Source organism: Urocitellus parryii, chromosome 2 (genome assembly GCF_045843805.1).
Source record: "Urocitellus parryii isolate mUroPar1 chromosome 2, mUroPar1.hap1, whole genome shotgun sequence".
In the NCBI taxonomy this organism is placed as follows: domain Eukaryota; kingdom Metazoa; phylum Chordata; class Mammalia; order Rodentia; family Sciuridae; genus Urocitellus; species Urocitellus parryii.
In genome coordinates, this window is record NC_135532.1 from 139,545,771 (window position 1) to 139,565,054 (window position 19,284).

General features: G+C 33.4%; 1 protein-coding gene across 5 annotated transcripts in view; it reads right to left on the minus strand.

Moving 5' to 3' along the window:
• Pex5l (peroxisomal biogenesis factor 5 like) overlaps positions 1-19,284 on the minus strand; it is a 159,125-nt gene that overhangs the window by 79,557 nt on the left and 60,284 nt on the right. For 3 of the 5 annotated variants that reach the window (XM_026382909.2, XM_026382913.2, XM_026382907.2), the window contains exon 3: positions 3,748-3,859. In XM_026382909.2, the coding sequence (XP_026238694.1) occupies positions 3,748-3,859 (112 nt within the window). Of the gene's footprint in view, positions 1-3,747; positions 3,860-14,001; positions 14,107-19,284 lie in introns of all 5 variants that reach the window. The other 2 variants (XM_026382914.2, XM_026382888.2) reach the window with 1 other exon arrangement.

Below are 19,284 nucleotides of genomic sequence, written 5' to 3' on the forward strand. Positions count from 1 at the left end.
ACATTACTAAAGTATTTGTTTCTGACTCTCTCAAAAACTGAAGTTCACAGCCTACTGAATTGGAAGACTCCCACAGGGCACTGCAAATGCATGTGAGAACTAACTTCTACTTAAAACAGAGTGGAATAACACGTGCTCTGAAGCCCTGTTTTGATACTTTGGTGTTAAGCACAATGCTATTAATATCACTACAGTGTAATGAGGCATAACTTCAATAGTTGGCAATCTTAGAAACTTTCAAATAGATATATCAAAAAGATAAAATATATTTGACAGGGCTGGGATTGTGGCTCAGGGGTAGAGCACTCACCTAGCATGTGTGAGGCCCTGGGTTCCATCCTCAGCACCACATAAAAATAAATAAATAAAATAAATATATTGTGTCCAATTTCAGCTAAAAAATAAATATTAAAATATATATATTTGACTTATTGAATAAACTTTTCCTTTTTATTGGAATGTTTTTAAAACGATTCCCCACATTTCTAAACTCTCTCAAGAGCCATGCCATTCATTGGTTCATGACCACTTGAGCTTCATAAAAATTCATTTTGTAAATATTACACTAATTTTGCAGTTAAGATGTTTTATTAGGTGGCTGTGGCAAGATTGTGAATGTTTTTAAGGGTAGTTCTTTCCTTTAATATAAATAGAGGTCCCAAATGTAGGTATGCAAACCCCACATGAAGGAGTGAGATTAATTTTTTTTTTAACTGTGGAAAATGTTCCCTCTAAAGTAACTATTCACCTACTGGTTCAAGTTTATGGATAAAATAGTTTAGATTGTGTAACTTGATATATGCAAACCAAGGACTCTTGTTTTTCTTCTTGATCTTTAGCAAAGAGGCTTTCTGTGCTTTAACATATATCAGATTTATTGGGAGATTATAGCAATGAGTTATTGTTGTAAATTTTATAGTATTATTTATGGTATAATATAATCATGCTCAAAATATCTATTGCCTAGCTATTTTCAGAGCAGTTGATACATGAATCTTTATATAAGATGTATTTACCTGCCATTTAAAAATCAAGGATGTAGCAATTATTTTAACTTACTTATCATCTAGGAATACAGTTTGAGAGGGCCAAAAAATTAGCTATCTACCTGAAGTACAGATGAATTAAAGGGAATTTAGAATATTAATTGAGAAAAAATGGAAAGCATCCTTATTTTGTCAACTTTAAGTTGTCATCATCGGATGACAAAAAGTTAATCCTAATGTAGAAGCAAGCATAAAGTAAAAAAAAGATAATTCAAGCACCTAAAAATTATAATAAAAATTTCTATGAGGCACAAAAATGTTCTTTCAGTGCCTGTAAAGATAAAAAAAAATTTGATCATCTGAACTTTGAAAAAATATTTCCTACATTGTTTACTTTGTATTGATTTATATAAGAACTATACTCTTAATTTAAAAATTACAATGTTTCTGCATGAGATATACTTTTCAGATTAAAAGACATTCTATTCAATATGAGTCTTTCTTCAGATAAAAATCTGCATGAATCAGACATACTCAACATCTAGGCTGAAAAAGAAAAAAACATAAACAAACAAACAAATAAAACCCCAATAGTCTGCAGTCCCAGAACACCATTTTTCAGATTCCTACTTTGAAGAATTTTATGGATTGAATGATGTTCCCCCTCCATTCTGATGCTGGAGTCCTTACACCTTGGAGTGTAACCTCATATGGAATAAGAATATTGGAAATGTAATTAAAGATGAGGTTTAAAGTGTTGCAACTTCAAAATGGTTAGTGTCCTTTTAAAAAAGGAATATCTGGACATAGAGTAGGACATGCAGATAGGGAGACACACATGCAGACAAACACCATGTAAAAGTTGAAGCTATGCTGTCACAAATTATGGACTGCCAGAAAGAAAGGAGAAGAGAGACCTGGAACAGGTCCTTCCCGATACCTTATGAGCATGGCCCTGCTGACACCATGATGTTGGGCTTCTAGCCTCCAGAACTGTGATAATTAGATTCTGTTGTTAACCTACTCAGATTGTGGTACTTTGTCACAGCAGCCCTAGGAAGCTAGTATAGAGGACAATGCTGTATATATTGTTATTGCAAGAAATTAGACCTTCTTTTGAGGTTTTCCTTCTAATATTTTGTAGGTCTCTTTTTAATGTTAGAAAACCAAAGTGAAAAGTAGCTTTTGATTCATATCTTAAATTGCCGTGTGTGTGTGTGTGTGTGTGTGTGTGTATGTGTGTGGTGTGTGTGTGTTGGGGGGCATGCTTCCTAAGTGATTTTGTTTTCTCATCCTTGAGAATTAGAAAATGAAGAGCAACTTCTTAGTGGATCCAGTTCTCATGGATCTGCCTGCAGTTATATACAAAAATTTGTATTTTCTGGAATAGTTTTACAGTTTTGGGAGGCTGAGTTCCAGTTTTATAAATCAGGAAGCTGAATCTGATTTGATAAAATAAGAACTTAATTTCCTGTCTAGAATATACCAAGTATTATTTTCTTGATTACTCAAAGTGATAGTTGAATTTAGAAAATGATTGCTTTCATGTGATATTACAAAAAATAATGCAATTGGAAAGGGAAGTGTCAGGAATACTGTTTTCACCTGATATCTAACAGGAATAGTCGTATCAGATACACAGTATTAATGACTTTCATATGTTGCTTTGCTTAATCTTCTCAGGTCACTTATGAGATACAGATCTTACAATTGTTAGAGAAGGAAATGGAGACTTAGCTATTTCTAGAGAGATGAGGAACCTTATTAGCTTTCCCACAGTTACAGAGTTTTAGGCTGTATTCCCACATAAGGCACTTGTAACATTAGTTCCTCTTATTGTTGTAATTTTTAGCATTTTGGTAGAATCTCAAATTCCTTCTTCTCCGATTTCCTTCACTTTGAAATATAATCAAAATGCATATGTCACCAGCAGAGGCTGTGATGGCACATGAGAGAAATTAAACAAGAGAGCATGTGATTATTGTCTTTTTCCTTTAAATTCTGTACTACACAGTCAACATAATCTTTGATTCTAAACATTATTTTTTTTTTCATTCTTCTTCATACCTTTGACTGTGTATTTCGACCAGATGAAGTCAGTGCAAAAATCTGCCTCTGCTAAAGAAGTGTCATTCATGCCAGGGGCTGCCTTCATTCTTTGGGTTGAGACTTTGAAGTGCCTATTCCCACGTGTGCAAGGCACCGAGCAGATGATAGTTTACTCGTTGAGTATATTTAATTCCAGAAGAATGTACAGACAGATGGGAACATTCAAATAATTTGTAAAAGGGAGAAAGGAACACATTTGCCAGAAAATGAAACTGACTTTCTACTGTCCTCTGGTTATAGGACATTTTAATTGTCATTTGAAGCCACTTGGAAAGACTACTCCATTTATATTTTACTGCAATATTTCCAGAGATAATTGGGCCATTCAACCAGAACTTACTTTGAGACAGATGCTTTTGTTTGAATGAGATGCAACTTGAAATGCAAAGATGTAAATGTAAAATGACACATAGAAAAATTAATTGCTAACAGTGGTACACTTATAGTCAGCAAAATTATTTGGGTGATATGCATTGTAGTTTCTTACATAATAAAAAGTGATTTACTAGTTGTGCTGAGTAGTACATGTTTTAAAGTTTCATTTGGTTGCAAACATCATTCCTGACTTAAAATGCCTAGAAGGAAAAAATGTGCATTTCATTATAGTTAAAACAAACTCTAACTGAGGCACAGTTAAAAGTGAAAAATTTACCAGCTGTATTGGACGTTACTGGCCTTGCAATTGCCTCCGATTTGGTTTCACAGAGAAAGTCATCGATGGAGGGGCTCAGGAGGGGTCTGCTTTCTTGTTGCTCATTCACCAGCTGAGAACAAATGAACACAGGTGTCAAAGGGCTTAGTTAAACTGCAGAATCAGATGAATTAAAATGCAGCCTTGCAACAAAATGGGAATAGCAAACCTATCAAAAAATAAAAACATACATAAATAAATAATGGGGTGGGAGCAAGAAAGAAAAAAATACTAAAGGGTGGGAATGAGTCTTTTAGCATTATCAATGTATTTCTGATGCAGCCGAGTTTGATATTTAAAGCTTAAGCCTGTGTTTCTCTCCCTCTTGCAGTAGTTTTAGAATTATCCTCTAATTTTAATATGTGGAAAATGACACTTATTGAATTACAGAGCCAATTCTCTTCCTCGCTTGGACAGAATGCTCCTACTGAGATCTGAAGCGGCGGCTGCAGACTCTGAGGTGACAAGCTCTGGTAAGGGCTGGTTAGTTGGTGTCTGTGTGGTACAAACTCATGGATCAATGTGTATGGATGAACATTCTCCTTTCCTCCCTCTTTAAAAAAGGTTTAGTCACCTAAAACACACCCTGAACATTTCCTCGGAATACTTTTGTAGTATAAAACAAATGCTATTTGAAGAGATAGAAAATAGTACATTAACCATATAGATATATAGTTTATGTTTGTGAAAATCTATTTGTAAAATAGATTCCTGTAAATCCAATCATATTTTTTCCATTAGCTTATTCTATAACTTCTGCAATCTTTCAGGTAGATTTTTAGTGGGTACTTAGTTATCAGTGTCAGCCCACTATTTACTTTCAGTTATTCTGCACCTCTTTGAATTTAGACTTTCTCTGGTTAAGGGGGAAATATGTTATGATACATAATCCATGAATCCCTAAATTAACTGGCTTCATTTTTCAGGAGTGGCAGAGATATTTAGTTTTCTATTTGTCATGTGGAAAAGATGTGCATCAAAGTCTCTAGAATTCACTTGTATTTCAAGAGACATAATAAGAAACCAAGTGCTTTGGAATTACCAAATCAAACTATTTTGGGATTCTACTCACTTCACTTCATTGTCTCTTTGGCATAGTCAGTGGTATTCTAGTTTAGAGCTGTTGGAAGATGCAAGGGACCTCAATATTAACACATATGGAGAGAAAAGTTACAATTCTCTTATTTCTAAAAGAGCAATATGGAAGTATTTTGAGGTCATTCAGACCACAAACCTTTCAAACTGTAACATATTTCATGCTATTATTTAAACATAGGTAAATATCAGATCTCCATTAGAGCTCAAAATTTTGATATAGAGTGGGAAATCTGTTTTTCGTACATATTAATTTGTGAATGTTATTGAGAGATAAGCATTGAGAATGCCCTTGTCCTTTTAGTTTCCAAGTTACAGTGACAAATATTTCTTCAATTTTTGTTTAAGTGTCTAGAATCTCACAAATTTTACTAGGAACGAAATTTTCCAAGATCTGCTTTGGTTTTAAATTTATTATTATTATTATTTTTGGACCTGCCTTTAAAAAGGGAGTAAAACTCTGAATTTTTGCAGTTTGCTTTCTGAATTTGAATTATCTTGGGTACCACCCATCTTCTTCATATTGAAATGTTGAGGGGTTATGAGACTCCCATGCTTATGAGATAAAATACACTTGGGTTTTTGTAAATATCACAGTATATTTGAATTTAGGAGTTACTATAATATTTTTCTGGCATAAAACTAAATTTTATTTTTGGTAAGTATAGTTGAAAGCAGTGGTATAGAATATAACATACTAGAAAATGAAGAGATGAATAAATTTCAGTGATTCTGTGAATTCTTGTAATTGGTGATTAGTGTCCCAGAATCTGTCTTTCATTTTTAGGTAGTAAACTGTAGGTATGTATTAGTTCCCAAGGGAACCACACATTAATGCATATATCCTGGTAAAATTTACTCTTTAAACCATATGTGCTTAGTGCAACAAACCCTTCTAGTGTGGTACCACTACAGTGATATGGTCCTGATTTGCAATGTCAAGTGGGATCTGAATTCTGCTGTGTCATAATCATTCATGGAAGATAAACACCATCATCAAATATGGCACCACACTACTCATGCAATTTATTTTAATAGGCTTGCACTTAATGGAACAGTGCATTCTGATTACTGGCCTCTGGTACTAGGTCTTACTGACCCAGTGGCTAAAGTAAATAAGGCACAAAGAATACATTGTTGACTCAGTCAACACAGCTGTGACTTAAAAAGGTATGAAAAAGTATGATGTCATAACTATCTCTTTGATAACCATTATTTCTCTGATGAAAAATAAAATTTCATTAACAGATAACTAATAATAACTGTGTCCTTTTAGTCATGATTTTGAAAATACAGGTTGAGTATCTCTTTGAAATCAGAAGTGTTTCAGATTTCTGATCTTTTTGGAATATTTGCATATATAGGTTGTGTGTATGTGTTTATATATATTATATATGTATATATGCATATATATATACACATATATACATAATATATATATATATAATGAGATGTCTTATGGATGAGACTCAAGTCTAAATACAAAATGCATTTATGTTTCACATATACCTCATGCACATAAGCTGAAGATAATTTTGTACAGTGCCTCTGTTTTGATTGTAACTGGTCATGAGGTTAAATATGAAATTTTCCATTGGTGGCATCATGTTGATTCTCAAAAAGTTTTGGATTTTGGCATTTCAGATTTCAGATTTTTGGGTTAAGGATACTCAACCTATATCGATCTTAATGTAGATAAATATAAATGACATTACATCAAAGTTTCCCTTGTACTTTCTGTTTACAAAAAAAGGACAAAGAATTTATCCCTAAATCACAACTCTGTGCAGGAATAGGTGTGAATTACTTGTAGTTTTAGAAAATTAGTGTGTTTGGTTTCTATAGATACTTTTAGTTCCAAATGCTGAAAAACTATATTCTGATAGAATTCTAGAAAGTGAGAATTTTGTTCACATATACATCCAAATGGAAAAACAAGGAAAGGGCACAAATCAATGAGAGGGCTATCCTTTTATATGAGTCTGCTTTGTCAAAGGAAATAGGAATTAAAAAGAGTTTCTCATTCAAATTTCAGACATTTTCTGGAGAAAACACCTCTAGCTCTCCCAGACTTATTCAGCATAGGAAGAAAGAACTACCAGAAGGGAGGTTGTTCAGAGAGACCCCAAAGAGCCTCTCTAGTTTTCTAGACCTCTGCCTTGAGGCCAGTGTCTCTTCCATACCTGCTGACCATACTGCACAACTGGACTGTTGGGAGCATAAATGGTCCACCTCCCACCACTGTGGCGCTCCTATGGCTCTACTCCACCAATATAAACCAAAGAGAAAGAACAAACTACTTTCTGAGTCATTTCCAAGCTGGAGCACAGCTTAGCTGTTGGGAAATGCTCCGTTTGGAGTATGAGATGACCATGGTGCTCTCAGGTGAAGAGAATGAGAGGCGCCATGATGGAGAGCATGGAAAGGTAATTGAAACTGAACAGAAAGAGTTTTGGTTTTGATGGAGATGTGGAAGATGAAACAAGAGATATTGCAAAGATAAAGAGATCTTTTAAGAACAGAGGTCAGAGAAAACTAGATCTTATTTTTATTTACATCCTTCTCATCTTCAATATAATGTCTGCATGCAAAAGGGGTTCAATAAATGGCTGCCAAATGAGGTAGCGACTTGGCACAAGTTGAAAATATAAAATATCCATCTCAAACAGTTCAATTAAATTGTGTCTTCAGCTGCATGGATTTAAGACTATTTTAGTTGTAGTAAATACTATTTTATTTTTATTTGTACAGATATTGTACAAATTTTAATAGTTTTTTTCTATGCCCCCTCCTCATTTTTAAACAGATTTATGGTTTTTCATTTGGTGCATTGAGAAATAATAAATCTTTTAGGTCATGAAGGAAATTTCCAAACTGAACTGAATTCTTGAAGTGATCCCTCTAAACTTCGCTTCCAAGTTTTATGTCATTTACTCTTTTTTTACTCCTTAATAAGATGAGATTTATTGACTTGCTTTTGGAATGACTTCCTTTAGTTTGAAAATGCTTTATGAAATTCCCTCATTTCATCCTTGAGTACAGAGTACATTGGTGTCATAAAAATAATAAATCTGAGGTTTTTAATCCTTTTTGAATTGTAGTGACTACAATTTTGGTCTAATCAGATTATCACAGCTGAGTTAAAAAAGACTCACTTTGTTAGTTGCTAAGGCTTTTGTCTCAGACTGTTTACATTTAAAAATGTTCATCTTTTATCTGCTCTGAATTCTTCTTAATATTTGAATCAGTGCAGAAATCCTTCTAGGGCTGGGGGTGTAGTTTAGTGATTTAACATTTGCTTATCATATGCAAAGCCTGGGGTTCAATCCCTAGCACAATGGAGAACAACAGAAATGGCAAAAGACCCTTCTCATGGTGGCAGATCCTTATTCTCTTTCAGGACCCCATTTAATGGACACATTGTCCAGGAACCTTTTTCAGCGCCAGGAAGTGAGGGACTTTTAAAAGCATCTCCATGTTCCTGTGATTTACTTTTCACTAGGCTGTAACTTCCTTGAGAAGAGAGACTTTATTCAATTATATTTTTCATCCCACAGTAGCAGATTAATAATGCTGAATGATTTTACACAGTCTAACTGAATGGTAAACTGTACAAAAGAATGATTACATGGACATCCTAAATTTCCAACTGGGTTTGAGCAATTCACAGAGAGGTCAGTTGTCCTTAGAAACATTTAGCAATTTTCTCAAAGGTATTAACTACACATCTAAGTCCATTTCCTCCCAATGTCACATTTTTTAAATGTTTGGGAATCTAGTGGTACCTAAAGGAACATTTCCAAATGCAAGTCTTTTACAACGGATGTTAAGTCTTCTACCAAGAAGTCAGGAATGCCAAGAGGGAATGCCTGATGAGAAAAATGGAAATGAAGGCCAAACCCTGCCCTGCACCATCCAGCACCTGGGAGAAGGACCTGGGCCAATGTGAATGGGAGGAAGCTTGAAACTTCAAGACTTAACCTGACTACCTCTCCAGAGATTTTAAATCAAAGATTCAAATCTGGAGCGTTTGAGGGAAAGCAGTATTTAGATAGATGAGACCTTGCATGCAGGTTTTTTTTTTTTTTAAATCAATTAGGAATCAAAAGACTATTGAGTCTTTATACCTTCCTTGCAATCAAATGACTTCAACTGAAGCATGACTTACCCAGACTTGTCAGTTGATGTGGAATATTATTAGTCACAATACACATGTAGACATATCATCCTGTGCTAATGGATTATTGTCTTTCTTAAAATTTTATCTGAAAACACATTTGTCTTAGTTAACTTGGATTACTCTAGTTTCAATTTTAAAAAATTAATTATGTGATTTAAGCTCTAGAGGGCTATTTAACCAAGATGAAAAGAAATTGTTTTACTTTTAAATGCTGTCTGTTATATTTATATTGCTTATTTTTTTGACTTAAATCTAAGTTTATTTATCTTTAAAGAGATATATCGCATAGCTCTTCCATTAAAAATATAGAGCAAAAGATTTATGATAATGTATCAAAAAGCAAGATACATTTTAGATGCTGAAATAATATAAAGGATAATAATCCACAACTCCATAAATTATCTTTCAGATTAGTAATCTTCAACTATTATTTTAAAGTAGCATTCTGTTTTTATATTTAAGCATTTGAGTACTTAAAGAATAATTTAAAATATTAAAACATTGGAACTAAGTTAAAAACAACTGACAAATATCTTTGTGCTGGGGATTGAAGCCAGGGTTCTCTACACATGATAAGTAAATGCTCATATTTGAATGGTGATTTTAAAAGTTTGTAATAATAATATCTTTTATGATAATGATATCTTTTATCTCATTTACATGATAGAAAAACTTAAGCTATTTTGTTTCTACATGAACAAAACACAAATATGCTTGGGTATATCATTGTACATTTGAAAAATTCCTTTATCATATGTGACATTGTTGATTTAAAGTGTCATTTGTTAGGAAGGTTTTCATTCATAATTTTATAATTGAACTACTTATGATATTATTAGTCTTATTCAAGTTCAGATATTTCTACAATGCACATCAAAATAGTGACTATATTGTGAGAGATTCACTAACATCAAACTAAGTTAACTAATTCAATCTATTAAAAAGACAACTAAATTGTTACCATGCATTCCATAAACATTCAGACTTTTAGAGGTCTGCTATGGTAATCTGGTGTTTGACAGTAAGTTCCTATGAGCTGATGGTACTAATGGCCTGCCCCCACTTTAGTTTTCATGTCGCAAGTCCCAGTGGCTCTTCTTGTAAAGGGAAGCCATGTGATAACTTTCAACTCTTTGACTTCAACTAAATGTCAATAAACTGACAATTACAAACATTTTCCAGACAGGGTAGTTAGACTTATAAAATGAGTCTATTTGTAGGGAAACAAACAAATTATCATTTATGATTTGGGTAGTAGTAACACCTGGGTCAGGCAGGAGAACATAATTAAGGCAATTGTTTTAAGTTGATAATAGAAACAGAAACAAAGTCATGTTTAGAAGCCTTGAGATTGTTCTTCCAGTCAAGGACATTATCTTTTTTTTTTTTAATCAGACACAATGAATAAATAAGTAAATAGCGATGTGTAAAGAGTGGGAACACATGGGAAAAAAAAAAGGTTAAGTATGCAATTAAAAAAAAAAAAATCCGGGCTGGGGATGTGGCTCAAGCGGTAGCGAGCTCGCCTGGCATGTGTTCGGCCCAGGTTCGATCCTCAGCACCACATACAAACAAAGATGTTGTGTCCGCCGAGAACTAAATAAATAAATATTAAAAATTCTCTCTCTCTCTCCTCTCTCACTCTCTCTTAAAAAAAAAAAATCCCTCCACCAGAAGAGACCTGGAACACAGTTCTAAGACACTGTGCTCTACGGTGTCTGGAAAAATGAGTCAGATGTATTTTGCTAAAAAACATATACAGGAGATATGGTTGAAATGAAAATTTCTCAAGGTTCCTTATGATAGAAAAATACTTGCTAAAGTCATTTCACTCTCATAAAGATAATGGATTTTTTAGTATGATACAGTCTTTCAGCACACAATTTTCTATTCTCAAATTGGATTTGTTATACTATTACATTTTAAAGCAATGCTGCTTATTAGAAATATAATGAGACTTGTAATTTAAAAATTTCTAGTAGCCATTTTTAAAAAAGTGAAAAAACCCAAGTGAAATTAATAATATATTTTTTGACCCAATATGACCAAAAAATACTATCATTTTAACATGTAGCCAATATGAAAATTATTAAAGCAGTAGTTTGCACACATTTTTTTGAATCAGGTCTTCAAAATCTGTCCATTCTATTCTTATAGCGTATCTCAATTTTGAGAAGCTGGAAGTGCCCAGTGCCTATTTGTGACTAGCAGCTAAGGTATTGGACAGTACCGATCTAAAGAGGCTTTTCCCACACAGACTGGGTGATTCTGGCTTTCCTCTACAAAACTTTCATCGATGCACACTTGTTTACATACTGTTAGTGTCAATCCAGGACAGCATGACCTTGAGCTTGTTTGTTAATTCAGAATTAATAATGACATTAAGCAAAAAAGGGCAAATCTCAAGGAGTCAGCACTTTCTAAGTTCTGATCATCTGGCCAACTCTACTTTTCTCTTCAGTTTGTTCTATGTACTATGGATGGCTTCACTGGAGTATGTTTAGCTAAATCTCTGTTCAAGTTGTGGAACATACCACGAGAATTCCATCGCTTAAAAAATGTTGGAATATAGGACTATTGTACACTTACAATCTGTTGAGTGATGTTATTAAACAAGGCAAGGTGGTCAGTGTTTCAGGGACTTACTTTTTCTTTTATCTATTATGAAATAGTACTTGTCCCAAAGATGGTATTGAAAGAGTAGCCGTTAGCATTGAACATATCTGGAATCTATGATGTGAGAGATTGGTATCAACATACCAGTGATGGAATGGGTCGATGTATTCAGCAGAATGTAGCACTATGTCATCAAGGGCTTTACAGGAGACACTGGGACAAACATGTTGAGACACTGGCACATTCACACAGGGTAACGAGTAAGAAGGTGGTATGGTACACGCACTGAATGCTGTGGTTGCCATGGGAAGTACTCACTTTTTCAGATCATTCTGCTTCTTTTGGATTTGTGCACGCCACTGGCGCATGGCAGGGAAGAAGCCACTTGTGTATAGTGGAACAAGTATATCAACTAATAAAACTGCATTTGACTGAGAAATAATTGTATCACAGCTGTCACTGAATTAATTCCGTAAAATCATCAACACAACAGGTGCATTAAATTTTATGAATCAGAATTCTTCATTTGCTGATTCATAAGCTGGCCAGTATGCAACAAGAATATGATGCATCCAAGAAAGCATTATGTAATATTCATGCAGAAAAACTGTAACTAGTATCTTAGAAACAGTTAATGCAACATTAGACAGGGATTAAAGAAGGAACTTGGTACACACAAGTATTCTGATTATGACAGGATGGTAAGAATCATGATTTCTTTTCTAAGTTAAAAATCCAAGATATTATTTTACATTAAATTTTAAATTCAAGCCTAGATTATAATAACAATCTTAAATATTTGGAAATGATTTCTTGAAAATACATAGCAAAATAGTTTGAGGATGGGAGCCTGTCTTAAATTGTGATGTCCTGAGGTGACATGTAGTAGCCTTGTTGTACCAACATTGGTACCTAGATGTGCATGGCTCTGCTATTCACTAAAACCTCCAGATAATTCTCACTCTCCAATTATTCACCTGAGAAACTATGGACTGAATATTTTGGATATGGGATTCACAGAGGTCTGTTTCTTATAGGTGGGAGATCAGTGTAAAACTGTATATGCTCTACTATATAAATTAAGAATGGAGAACTTGGTAAATATGAAGCAAATTTCATTTCAATTACTATTATGTGTCACTGGGAAGAAGAATCTTTTCTTTGTGAATTAAAAAAAATCCCTGAGAATCTAAAATTTATCCCAAAGTCCTGGGAATCTTTAATAACTTTAAAAATTATTCAATTTCAATGTTCTATGTTATAATTTTTGTTACTTACAACATAGTACTTAGAATAAAATAAAACCACACATGTTGGCAGCAGCTGGAGATAAGATCTGCTGATATTCTAAAAATAAGTTGCTATAATTTAGCTTTTGATATAAATGCCTTTCATGCGGACTGTAAATGGACATTTTTCTAATTCTAGGCATGTTCATATAATCGGAACTGAATCACTGCATTTACTATTGCATTATGGAAAAAATGAAATGTTTAAAATAACAATCTAATCTAAATTATAAGATAAATGCAAGTAAAAATATTTTTCATTTAAGAATTTAAAACTGGTAGTTCCACAGAGTGGTGATGAGTATATTATACATATTTATGTAGATTTTACAGGGTGTTTCAAAAGTCCCTGAGCACATACAGGATTCACTGTCTCAATGTGTTTTTGCATACAAATGCAAACTTTTTTTCTATACTTGTTATAATAAATGCTGAAAATGGCCCTCATGTGCTTATAATAGAGAAGGTATTTTTTTGTTGTTAAGATCACTAAGTATAAGAAGGGGTCACAAATGCCATTTTCTGCATGGGGACTCAGGGACTTCCGGCTCATTCCTGTAAATTAGGTATCCACATAAATATGTATAGACAAATATGTAGTATGCATAGTCACAACATAAATATATTTAACATTTAAGAAAATTTAGGTATTCTACTGGTAAACTGACATATGTATACAATATAACTGTATTTATTCATAGGAATTTGATTTTTTTTTTGTTGTTCAAATGTACTGTTATCTTAATTATTTCTTTCCCAAAGTGATTCACAAGACTCCTTTTAAAGAAGCAACATGTTTTACTTGCATATCCATTTTTTAAACTAAAGTTGAAAATTAATATCCATGAATAAATAACTAAATTTTTAAAGCAATTTTGATTTTCATTTATATTGTACAGTTGTTTCATTGAAACTGTCCTTTTAAAAAAATTGGTTCAAGAGTTAATTTTTTTTTCTTTTCTCTAGTTAGTGATCACATTGTCTGATATATTGACATATGTCAGCTTCCTACAGGAGCCCTATGGGTCTGCCCACCTGTGATGTCATAGTAAGGAGGGGCTTTTCTTCAGCAGACTCCTCCCTCGGTATCTCCTTCATCACCATGGCAACAGCCTTATCTGCCGCCCTAGAGCCTTTTCCCTACAACAGTGAAATCAACAATGACTTGTGTCAGGAGAAATCTTTAACTTATTATTTATTACAAGATATTCTAATGTTTAAAGAGCAATCCAACATAAATTGAAGAGATAGGCTGCTGCCAGTGCATCTTGAAGCTTTTGGCTGAGGAGAAAACACACAAAATCTGAAAAAAGATGGTTTGTGAACTTTTAGTTAGCTACTTTTTCACCTTTACAACTGGCATATTATATTTAATTTTAACATAGTATTTTATATGTATAATATATGAAAGGCAATTAACATGATATGAATGTATTTTTATAATATCAATTTTAAAACACTATGGCTTGCCTATTATGTTCATTTAAAATTATTACTCTATGACCCTTGAATATTTTGAGTGATAAGAATTTGGGATAGGGATTAGGATGAGGATCTGATTCTCACAGAGGAATTTTGCTAATTGGTCTTGGGAGTCTTTTTTTTTTTTTTAAGTGAATTGGGCATAAAAAGAGTAGACAAAAATCTCTAAAACTTTCAGTGACTTGACATACCATAAATTTACCCATCTTGTTTGATGGAGATAGTATGAACTTGGTGAAAAAAATATATATTTTTTTCTTTTTGCAATTTTCAATGTTTTTGAGGTGGAGGAATTTTAGAAATATCTTTCATTTGGAGAACCCTATAAATTCAGAAGGAATAGATGATTAAAGCACTAATCTATCTACATCTACCTGTATCTGTCTATTATTTTCTACTTATCTCATGTATGTGGTAGGGTATGCTGGTTCTTGCTGTCTTGAATTTACCAGATTATGAAATTTTTGAGAGTAAATGTGACATAATGGAAACAAAACAGAACACCTTCTTGACCCCATTAGAAACATACTATGTGAAAATTAAATAATTTTTAAATATTTTGAAAACAAAAAAAACTTGCATTTTCTCAGGTCACTGGGCAGAGCCTCACTAGAGAAACTCAAATTTAAGAACACATAGGTACAGCTGTATTGTAAATGTACTTAAAAAATACAAATGTAACATACAGAGATACCATAGGCAAAGAAATAAAAACAAACAGATGGTGATGTGTCATCTGGAAAGAGAATTAAAAACAGGGGTCAATATTAACTTCAGAGCCTGATAAACCTGGATAGTTTCTATGCAATGAAAAAGAGCAGAATGACATAATTATCTTGAGCTTCCCAAGGGCTTTAAGTACTTGGAAGGAAGGTACATTCTGGGGAGCACAGCAGTATCCCTTTTGTCAGGCATTGACTTTCTAACTTTCTAAACTGTAGCTGGGAGCAGCTTTTATTATGAGAACAAAGAGAATTTCTTCTTTTTTTTTTTTTTGCAGTTAATAGACCTCAAATGTGTGCATTTGTTTACAGTGCTATAAGTTTGTTTCTTTGCTTTATTTTGACTTTAGCATTACTGAATGATAAGATGGAATATCAAATGCTAGAGATTTTATTTAGCAGATACATCAGTAGCAATTTTCATATGTGTTCTGAAAATGTTATATGGCTAACAATCCTTAGAATATCTGATTTCTGGGAAAATAAAGGGAATCATAATGATTTATTGAATAGCAAATTAGGGTGCATACTGATTGTAGGTTTCTTCTTTAATGAGGCAATGTGAATTTTCTAAAATAGAGGTGTAAACAATTCTGGGAAAAGATTCATTATGGTACTATGAATGTTAAAACATTTTTTTCAAATATAAAAATTATCTGGTTAAAACATTATACCCTATAAGATTAGTATACCTTTATAAGCTACACTCATTTTACATACTAAATGTGGTTTATAACAAATATTTTTTCAGCTTTTTTTTTCAAAAGAGCAAAATCACATGTGAGGAAGTCTTTCCATGCTCCAAGAAGTTCTCATAATATAGCAATAAAAAGTGGCATGCTTATATTTATATTTAAATTCCTACTATACTTAAAAGAACAAATCTAATGTTACAAGATATAATTCTAAGAAATAATAATTCAGACTCTTTTCTTGGGCTAAGAAAAAAATGTCAATTGATAAGCATCTCAAAAAATTTCAATTTTTCAATACACCATTTATTTGAAATGCTACCAATCCATACACTATATAGAGATACTTTTTTACATATGCAACTATAATAGCTAAAATTAGCAACGGACATGCCATTTCACTAAAACAAAAACAAAAACAAAACAAAAATTAGTCCTTTCATGCTGAACTCTAGAACAAAGCAGTGGTCAGCTAGAAAGGATGTATAATAAACACATGCGGTGCTTTTTATTTCTTGCAGAAAAAAACCCACCAAAGCCAGGGTCAGGTCACTTTTTTGAAGACAGTGCCACTTTTTCTTCAAGGTTACACCTACTACCTGAAAAGAGTCATGACACCCATGTTAGTGCCTGCTAGCAACTTTTTCTGTACAGCCTTTTGGCTTTTGAGATATATCCCAGGAGCCTCACTAGTGTGATACAGCCTTGAGATCAGAAAGGGAAGGTCCGCCACAATGACATCTCCATGGCTCCAGATACAGTGTCTAAGGCACTGCCAACTCAAGGGAAGACACATATCAACAAGATCTCTCCTGCATCCTAGCACCATCTCCACCTGCTATTGTAACATCAAGTTGTGGTTATTTTTGATTTCTCCATTTATCTTGTGGGATAATACCTCTAGAATTCAGAATGTGGCTGATAATTGATTCAGCAATTCATGAAACTATTATAATTTGCTTATCAGCAACTCTGCAGGACTGAGTCTGTCATTTTTTTCTAATATGACCATACCATTTTTTTTCTTTTTTGAAGTCAGTGGCTTAAAATTAAAAGAAGTATATATACATAATTATTCAGTCTTCAAACCCAATTTTCTAAATAAAGCTGTATGAAAGGTTCAATATTGATCTATTATCACTGGAAACACACCCAATCCATATACTTAAGATCACATTAGGATTGTATGCCTCTAGATCATTCTTGGAAAGAACAGAAAAGAATCATGAAACTTCAGAAGTTGTTTACCACTTGGTGACATCCTCTAGTGATTATTTCAGCCTACTTCTTTTCCAATAGCATGTGAAAATCACGTCTTCCCACTTTTGGGTTGAATTTCTTGAGATATTTTTGACTGTTTAGAAAACAATATTAGCATAAGGGGAGACTTATTTTTCATGATGCTTAGCTGTTGAAAATTCTTTGCTATTTCTCTGTTTCTCTCAGCATTTGTTTCTTCACCAATGAATCATAAAATGATAGCCTTTCTAATGAATAACTATTAAGAATAGTCTTGTTTTTTCCTATTATAAAAACAGGCAAAAATGAATGCAATGAAGGGAATATAGCAAAGTGATATTATTTATTAAAAAATCCAAATTTTGACCCACTTGTTTTCTTTTTGTTAATGTGCAACAGAAGATACAGATTACAACATACTGGATGTCATAGGATCTGTTCAGGCTGCATACCAGGCTGTGGACCCACCAGATGTCTTTAGATGAACTGGTGTTGGCTGCAGTCCTGTCTCACAGAGAAGGGAATCAAACTATTTTGAGATGCTACCATGTGCTGGGCATTCTTAGACGTCTGACGTAATTTCACTTGTTTGATCTCTTGGTAATTCTGAGGTAGATAGTATCTTCCACAGATAGCTGAGGACATTGAAGCTCATTGCTTGTGTGGTTTGGCTAAGGCTCCCCCCCCAAAAAAAAAATGTCTGTGATGGAGGCAGGAGGAGATTCCAGACTGGCCTCCCAGGCCTGCTTGCTTCCTTCTCTACCACACGAGTGCTATTTGTTCATCTGGTTGAAGGAGGCTGGAGAGCTCTCCCTCATGTTCTCCACTGACTGTCATGAATATTATTGTTTTTGATATTAAAGTACAGGTGGCACTCATTTCTCAGTATAATCACTTATACTGGTTATGGCTATAAGAAAAAAATATGTTTTTTGATGATGGGGATTGGAACCCAGGGCCCCCCAGCACACTAGGTGAGTGCTCTACCAATGAGTTATAGCTCCAGCATCCTCAGATGATGATCAATATTGAGATGTGTTTTCCTCCTCTATTCTGGAAGAATCAACCATCCACAATTTCACTCAGGATCACATTCCTAACAAAATGCTTCTGTTTCTTTTTCTCTTCACAGAAAACAAATCTAAGCATTTCATGTATTCAAATTTTTTACTTTATGGACCTTAACAGGCTTAATAAGTTCTAGCTTCATCTAATTCTTGCTAAACAGGAACTAAATGCCACTATGCCATCTTTACCAAGATTGTTTGAGTTCTATTTTGGGTGCATGAAATACTTAAAGAATGCAATTCCACAGTTACAGTTCATTTGTAATCAATTTCCTAGTTGCCAATTCTATTATCACTACCATGGAGTTTGTAATTTAAAAATTATGAGTATTATCTATCAACAACAATCGAGACTCTATTTATTGGAGATATTAAGCAAAAGAAATGAAAAAAATATTAAAATAGGAAGAAAGTAAATGACTATAATATTAAATAAGTTTGCTTATCTAAAACTAGTATATGGATTTTAAAAACAGTTTTTCTCTTGTTCTGATTATAATAATCAAAAACAAGAACATATTGTTGCCAAAAATTGAGTAAAAATAGAAATAGGAAAAATAAAAATAGTATCTCTGATTTTTTCATGCATTTTTCCAAAGTTTTATATTTTATTTTTACAATGTTGGAAATTAACTAGTATTTTTAGGATGAATGTTTTAAGGATAGACATAAAACCTTCAAGCTTATAAGTGTAAATCTATTGCATATATTTCTTCATATACATATAATACATGTAAATGAATACAAAATATATCTACATAATTTTAGAAACACTTTGAAATGAAATATTCAGTTTCACATTTGCTAAAAATTATAGGTCTCACAAATCAGCTCCCTGAACTTAAGCACCTGCATGAAACTGGCCATGAAAAGACTAGCAGTTCTAATGGCTTTTCTCATGCACATGTGCAGAGACAGGCTAACATTATTTCACTTGGGAAGGTGAATATCATGATAAGTGTCAAGCTCTCTTTAAACTCCCAACATGGAAAAGGTCAGGTAATGTTTTCCAGTGGCTTCTGCCTACCTTTTGGTGTCCTTTTCCAGTTCGGTGTGCTTCTGTAGATTTTTTCCAACATAGAGTAGGGTTCAGCACATGCTGGCTCTATCTTAACT